A 7,917-nucleotide genomic window follows, 5' to 3' on the forward strand; every position below is an offset into this window, starting at 1 on the left:
GCAGAGCCACGGTGTAAGGTGGTGTAATGTCAGCGCATCAGCCGCCAAACAGCAGCGGGGGTGCACGGAGCGCTTCTCATCACCACAGCTCGAAGCGCCTCTCAAATGGGTCGGCAGCATCACAGAATGGTTTGGGTTGGAAAGAACCTTAAGATCATCCAGTTCCAACCTCCCCGCCACAGGCAGGGGACAGGTTGCTCCAAGTCCCTGTGTCCAACCTGGCCTTGAACACTGCCAGGGATAGGGCAGCCGCAGCTTCTCGGGGCACCCTGTGCCAGCATCTCAGCGTCCTCACAGGGAAGAGCTTCTTCCTTGTATCTAACCTAAATCTCCCCTGTTTAAATTTGAACCCATCACCCCTTGTCCTATCACTACAGTCCCTGATGAAGAGTCTCTCTCTGGCATCCTTGTAGCCCCCTCAGATACTGGAAGGCTGCTCTGAGGTGTCCATGCAGCTTCTCTTCTCCAGGCTGAACAGTCCCTGTTTTTTAAGCTTGTCTTCATACAGGAGGTGCTCCAGCCCCTGATCATCCTTGTGGCCTCCTCTGGACTTGCTCCAACAGCTCCGTGTCCTTCTTATGTTGGGGACATGAGAACTCTGCACAGTGCTCCAAGTGGGGCCCCACTGCAGCGCGAAACCAAGGCCAGGAGTGATGCTGGATGGCCAGGAGGGCTCAGGAGGACCCAGTCCAGCACCTTCCCATCACTGACAGTGAGGTCAGGCACAGGGGGGCATTGGTGTGCCCTTTACAGCAGGATGTGAAGCCTGTGCTGACAAAGGGACCGCAGCGGCGCATCGGGGTGGGCACCCAGGCAGGCACAGAGCCTGGTGAGGAGCAGGAGCCATGTCTCCAGGGCTGCTCCACCTCAGCCTCTGTGCTCACATCAGCACTGCCCCAAGAACCCCTTTCCAAGAGCCCTAGTTGCTTCCCACTGAGCTGAAGACCGCTCTGCACTGCTGCACCCTTTGCAGCTCCGTCCTGATCTAACTGGGGACAGTGCTGTCTCATTGCCCTGAGGGACGCTTGTTACTGACATGGATTTCAGCAAACCCCTGGAAAACACCAGCCACCTGCCCTTGCTCCCTCGTGCTGCTTTCCTATGTGTAAACACACATTTGACACGGCATCCTCATGCCTACCCATCAAAAAGTGCCTCCCAACCACCATCTCTCACACCCGTGTCCCCTGGGCCCGATTCTGCCAGCCCTTCCTCATCATCTTCCCAGCCCGGGGCCGCCCTCCTCCAGCATCTCCCTCGATGGGTGCCAAGCAGACTGCTCTCATCCAGTGAAGCCCGTGCCCTTGGGTGTTCACACGGGCAAGCTCCAGCCCGTGGGCTCCTGCACGGGGACAGTCACCAGGTAGCTGGATGGCACGTAGCCCCTCTGGCCATTCACCTCCACCAGGCTCCACTCCTTGTTCCCCTTCTTGTCGTGCGGCTCCAGCACCACCACGGGCTGCCCTGCCTGGAGAGTCACCTCCTGCGGGCTCCTGGCTGCGAAGGAGAAGCCAGCGACCACCTGCGAAAGGCAGTGGAAGGAGGGAGGAAGCCCTTGCTGGACATGAAAGGGGGAAAGGACAGATGTGGCAGAGCAGGAGGCCACTCCTGAGAGGGCAGCGGTAGCAGTGCCATGGATGGAGGGACACTGGGGACCACACCAAGCACAGCTCTGTCCATGCCCAGGTCCCAGCAAGGCAGACACCAGCCTCGCAGGGCACACAGTGTCAGGCTGTGACCCTCCCCTACTTGGAACATGACTGCACATGTATAACCATGGATGTGCTGGAGAAGCAGGTTCACCTTCCCACTCACCCCCTGCACACACAGGGACTAGCACAGAGCTGGTGGGGTTGCTAGGAATGGTCTCCACTCTTACCTGGTAGGTTGGAGTGAAGGTGGGCACCTGGGGCCTGGGAGCTGCAGGTGATGCATACGAATGTCTCCTTCTCTCTGTGCTGCTCTCCAGGGTCAGCATCTGCATCCCAGGCTGCTGGCTTTGTGCTGGGCAATAGGGCTGGAGTTTTCCAGCAGGCACAAACCCTCGGGGACCTGAAGGACACGAACACACACAGGTCATGGGGCCCCGCTGCTGGAACATGTAGGACTGGTTAGTGGAGAGAGGAATGACAACTTGGCTGTTGCCTGTCACAGAACAGAAGCCCTGCTCAAACTGGTCCATCGCTAGGGGATATCCAGCAGCAAACCCCCCCAGAAAGGGATTTCAAGATGTTTCTGTGTGCATGGGATTCTCAATTCTCCTTTCCCAGCCACAACGCTTCACGAGTGCTCCCCTGGGGAATGAATGGGGAAACCTGAACTTCACTGCTAATGGCTATGGACATAGCTGGCAAACCAGAGGTGGTTTTGGGCTGAGCAAGCCCTGGAGGGGAAGACCCAGGAGGAAATGGCCCACTGTTTCACCCAAGATGAAGAAGTGGTTTGGGTTTGGTTTCTGACCCTGGTGCTGAAGCAGGGAGAGGCTCCCCATAGCACTCACAGTACCTCCAGCATCCACCAGCCATCTGTTCGTGTTCCCCTTAGTATCCACACTTTGCAGCAGAGCTACAATCTGTCCTCTTTGCAAGGTCAGGTCCAAGTCTCTGCTGCCACTGATGTTGCTCGTCACTTGGTAAAGTTTGTCTGGGCCGTGCTTGCTCACAAGGGAAAGGACCTTCCGCTCCTCAGCAGGGTTCAGAGGCTGGTGGGGAGCAAGAGATACAGGAGCACTTGATGAGACAGAGGCATGGGTACACATGCTCTGCTTTCTGCAGGATCACAGATTGGGAGGTTAAAAGAGAAACTCCTTTGCCTGAAGCTCTGCTTCATGGTTTGGAGAGGAGTGTCCAAACCTAGAAGAGCTGAGACTGTTTCATCCCTGGTTATTCCCAGCCCGCTGCTGTCAGGGGCTTAGGAGAAATACTGTGGTTGTGGAGACCCTCCCATGCCACTTTCTGAGCCAGGTGTTCCGCACTGGGAAGCCACAGTCCCTCTTCTTTATCCATGTGGCCTGAGCCATCCCCTTCCCAGCTCCTACCTGTGCCACAGGGCTCGGCGTGACCGTCTCAAACGTCTGTTGGAAAACATGGAGCTGAGCACCAGACTGCTGCAGGGTGTCCTCCACCATCTTCCAGAAACTGGGCAGAGGCATGCGGCCATGGGGCATCTGTGGAGACAGACTGAGATCAGAGAGGGCACCGGTAGGGGAAGAGCTGCTGGAAGCGTCAAAAGAGATGAAGCAAGAAGAAAAGGGGTGAGAAAGCAAGAGAACAGACCTGGCCACTAGATGCGCCTTGCATCTAGGATCAAAGCTGCTCCTCTATAGCTTTGAGCCACCTTCCCTGGGCAGGGCCATCACACATGGGGCTCTTGGGGTGGACCCAGCTCACCAGAGCAGTCCTTGGGTCCTGCTGTCCTGCCCTGAGGCCACAGCCTGTCTCACCTGACTATAAACGGAGATGGGTAGATGTAGCTCCAGGGTAGATGTCAGCAGCATGAGCATCCCAGACTGAGCAAGGGGAATCCACCTTCACAACCAGGTATGTATGAAAGCTGCCTCCATGCGGCTGCATCTTATTTTTGTCTTGGTCATGGGGCAGGCCAGGGCCATGCTCTATCCCAGGGCTGTGGACTGGCCTGACCCACCACAATTGTGAATATCAGGCTTAGAGACTACTGTGCAGTGGGGAGTCCTGGGAGACATCTCCCAGGGGATGAGGCTGTAGGGATGCTCATTCCTCAGGCCAGGAGCTATGTTCCTTCTCCTTGCCTTCCCGGCACAGAGCTCTCAGGAGCTCAGAGTTACCACTGATCTCTCAGGCAGCATATCAATAAATTAACAACAGTGTCCTCAAAGAGAAAGCAGGACAGTTCCTGGCAGTGAAGAAGAGAAAATTTGGCTTTCCCCAGACAAAGGGGAGGACAGATCGCTTACAAATGCTAGGCAGGAACCTCTGTGTCTGCACGGGCAGGCTTGAGCTATAGCAAATCAGTGCCCTCATGTCCAAGTGATATCCCAAGCCTGAAGCAGCAGGTCTGGCTCAGCACATGTGCCGGTTTGAGCACACACACTGAGGGGTCACTCTCACCTGCTCCAGCTCCTTTTCTGCCTGGTGCAGGACCTCGGCAGCCAGGTCCCATTGCAGGGTGCTGAAGGAGCGCAGGATCTGCCCCAGGAGCTGCAGGGCCGCCTGGTTGAACCGCGGAAGCTCGGCCACGAGCAGCGCATTGATGGCGAGGTAGGTGTTCATGGCAGCCTCCTCGTCGTATGTCACGCTGCCCATCTCGCTCCTCCGCTCCTGGATCTCCTCGTAGTCCAGCAGCTTGTCCAGGCGCTTCTTCACCAGCTGCTGCGGCCCCACCAGCATGTCTGAGAGGCTGCACAGGGGCTGGCACACCAGCTTGTCCAGACGCTGCTTCTGTGGGGCGAGAGAACCCACATCTCCACGTCAGCCCCCAGACAGGACCAGCTGCCTGCATGGGGCTCTGTCTCATAGAGGAGAAAAGACCTGGGGACCTGTTGAAGGGTTTGTGTGGAGTGGGGAGCATCTGGGGTATCCTCCCTCAAGACACACAGGATGCCAGCCAAAGCAAGCCCTGATAGAGAGCAGTTACACGAGCCATGATTCCAGATGCGTACTCTATGCAAATGATCAGGTAGGACCCTCATGCACCAAGTCCCAAGGTCCAAGGGGTGCTGCCATGACTGTCCCATGCAGATTGTAACGTCCTGGTTTGACAGAGGCCCTTATCCCAGGGTCCATGTGGTTATCCCGCACAGCTACCCTCCCTCCTTGTGCTGGCACTCCCTGGGGATGCTGGCACCCAGATGTATGGCTCAGGCTGCCCTGCCACACTCCTCATTGCTTGGAAAACCTCCCCAGTGGCATTCAGGGGGCAGACACTACCCTAGAGGGAGTCCTGGACAAGCAGGTAGGGGGGGTAGGAGGAGACAGATGGGGGTGTCTTGGGCTCCCAAAGGTAAGCATGATGCCCACGAAGCATTGGGTTTAGCAGCAGATGCCTTGTGTGAGTCAAATAAGCAGTAGCCCTGGTTTTCCCATCACCCTGTCCTCCACTGCAGCCCTACCTGCATGGCTGGCTGTGAACATGACAGGGCTCTGAAGCCACAAACAGCCTTTTATAGTCCAAACCAGCCTCACCTGGGGCCTCCACCCTGCTCACAACCTGTTTAAGGGCATTCTGCTTCTCCCCATTACTGCTCTGGGTATGCTGTTATCTGTCTCCTGGGTAGACATTGGATCCCTGCTGTACGTAGCTCAGCTCCTGGATGAACCCATCAGCTAGACATTGCAGCTTGTCTCCAGCCCTGGATAGACTTTAGAGCTGTGTTGTAGCCATGTCTCCGGCTCTGCCTCCTCTTTCCTGGATGGGTGCTGGAGCTGGTTCCTCACTTCATGTGTCTGGGGCTGCTGATAGGTCTTGTTGCCTGCCTCTGCCTGCAATATTCAGTCCCCAGGGGACTGTGCCTGCTCTGGCATCCCCCTCAGCTCTTGGCTGCCCTACCTGCTGTGCCCTGGTAGGAGGTATGAGAGCAGTGCTTGGCAGAGGGAGCACTCACAAACTCTGGGAAAACAGTGCAGTGGAGGTGTTCAGCAAAGCGGCGGTACTGCTGGGCAGGTCCTTCGCTGATCTGCAGCTCGTGCTGGTGAGGGGTAGGCAACAGGAACGCCTGAAAGGGAGAAAGCCATCAGAGATGACCTGCAGAAGCTGCCCACCACTGACTAACCCATCTGTAACCTGTCCTTGTATTCCCAAAGATATGCCAATGTCCCAGTCTGAGTGCTCTGCAGCCCAGTGGGACTGATGCACTCGGCTTCTCCTGTTTGCAAGAGAGAGAGAGCTTGCTCAGGTGTTAACCAACCTCTGTCCTCAAGCACGGGTTGTGCACTGCGCACTGCTCAGTACTTGCTCAAGTATTCCTACTCCAACCAAGGTGACCAAGGCTGCCCTATTGCCCCAGGCAGTATGCCCCAGCTTGATGTTGCCTGGTGCTTTGGCATATGGGTTTAGTGCTACAGCAGCTCTGGAGTTTCTTGTATTTGTGAACAAAACCTTCTCCCCACTTCTGCAAGGAGAGTGAGACTGGTGGGAAAGGAAAGCAGCTAGGGATGATCTGGGGGGTGACCTCTTCTTTGAGAGGCTTTGATCTAATGTTAACCCTAGGCAGCAGCCTCCTTCCTGCCTTTTCTGCAACTGACCCAGTTGATCTCAGAAGGGATGTCCGTCATTAGGCCTGATCTGGGGACATTTCTGCCTTATACCTGTAATTAACACAGCAATTCCCAGGCTGAACAACACTTGGCCTTTTCAGCTATTTAACCCATTGAAATAATGATCAGTTCAAGGACGGGTGATCCTCAAATGACACCCAGCTCAGATTGCGTGGATGAAGCCTCAACTTTGTTTTAAGCTCCCCTGGACCTGAGCAATCCTTGGATGTTGTGTAAGTCCCCAGCACAACAGTAGCCTCCAGCTGAGAGATGCAAATCCCTGAACATCCCCAACTGCTATCAGTTTCCATAGGGCTTGAAAGTATTCTGCAACCCCAAGAAACAGGTCCTGATGCCTGAAAGGGGCCAAGCCCCTGCAAGTGGTCAAGGGTTACCTCTAAATGGCCCAGGTAGGATGCCACATTCTCCTTCAGTGTAGCCACGGTGGACACCACGCACTGGAACTTCTCTTCCAGGTCATCATACTCCTTGTCCTGAGTCTGCAAGGCAAGGGACAGCTTAGCATCAGCATGGGCAGGCCAGGCAATGCCTTGGCAGAGCAGATGCCACTCACTGGATGCCAACATAAACAGCATCTTGCCTGAAGCTCACAGTGCTGGGGACAAGCAGGGGAGACCCTGAGAGGCTCCAGGAATCTGAAAAGGGCTGAGATCTAGGGTGCTCGGGATGCAGGCAGTAACAGGGTTTCTGGTACGGTGCTGCTGGAGAACACTGGGGTGTCTTTCCTTATGCTAGGATGCCCAAAGAACCCTTTGGGGGCAAAGTGCTCCCCTGCAGTGCTCTGAAGCAGGGAGCGAGGTGTGTACCTGCATACCTCCTATCCTTGGGATGTGGGACTGGAAGCACCCTTAAGCTGCTCCAAAATGGGACTGTGGCTCCCATAACAGCACGGGCCACTGGGTGTCAGCATCGGCCACCCCACCCGGCTCCGCTCTCCCATCCCGCTGGAGAGGCTCCTTGGAAAGCCGCACAAGTGACCCGAGGAGAGGCAGCAGGTCCGTGGGTGCAGGGCTGCCCACCTTGGCCACGATGCCGGCCTCGTGCATGAAGAGCCGGCTCAGCCGTGTGGTCTTCTTGGCGATGGAGTGCGTGTTGAGGCGCGCGAAGCGGTCCCGCAGCGTCAGGTGCTCAGCCTTGTTGTATTTGGTTGCTGCCTCGGGTCGGGGCACACAAGGTGAGAGGAGAAAAGATCAGAAGAGGAAACTTCAGGGCAGCATCCTTCAGCAGCCAGAGCGGGCACAGAGGCCCCGAGCTGACAAGTCGTGATCAACGGGATAAACACAACCCACATCGAAGAAGGGAAGCCCCCGGGGAAAGTACAAGGAAAACCAAAAAGAAGAATAAGCTCCTGTTTGTGGGGAGCCTGATTTCTTCTATCCCAAGGGGAGGACTGTTCCTTCCCGTTCCCCATCTCCAGGAGTGCAGACACACTGGTTTTGTGCCCACCCCTCCATGCCACCCTGCTCCTGCAGCCTTCAGGTCTTGCCCAGAGTGGCATTTGCAGGATCAGAGCAGTGCTGGCCACTGCCTGCACCACTAGTCTGGCTCCACAGGCAGGATGGGTGGAGAGCAGGAGAGATCTGAATTGCTTCAAGCGGGAATTGGTGCAACGCCAAGGGGAGACAACCGGGATTGGGCTGGGGCTGCCCAGACACTGTGTCCT

The 7,917-nt window shown here is 56.3% G+C and overlaps 1 protein-coding gene across 1 annotated transcript in view; it reads right to left on the reverse strand.

The window, feature by feature from the left end:
- Positions 1-1,312: 1,312 nt before the first annotated feature.
- Positions 1,313-7,917, reverse strand: part of ARHGEF37 (Rho guanine nucleotide exchange factor (GEF) 37) — an 8,742-nt gene continuing 2,137 nt past the window's right edge. The window contains 8 exon segments of the mRNA XM_010018738.1: positions 1,313-1,522; positions 1,880-2,052; positions 2,506-2,701; positions 3,038-3,166; positions 4,089-4,418; positions 5,582-5,692; positions 6,629-6,733; positions 7,274-7,404. Coding sequence (XP_010017040.1) covers positions 1,313-1,522; positions 1,880-2,052; positions 2,506-2,701; positions 3,038-3,166; positions 4,089-4,418; positions 5,582-5,692; positions 6,629-6,733; positions 7,274-7,404 — 1,385 coding nt within the window.

The sequence above is a fragment of the Nestor notabilis genome, unplaced genomic scaffold (assembly GCF_000696875.1).
Source record: "Nestor notabilis isolate BGI_N333 unplaced genomic scaffold, ASM69687v1 scaffold22737, whole genome shotgun sequence".
In the NCBI taxonomy this organism is placed as follows: Eukaryota; Metazoa; Chordata; class Aves; order Psittaciformes; family Psittacidae; genus Nestor; species Nestor notabilis.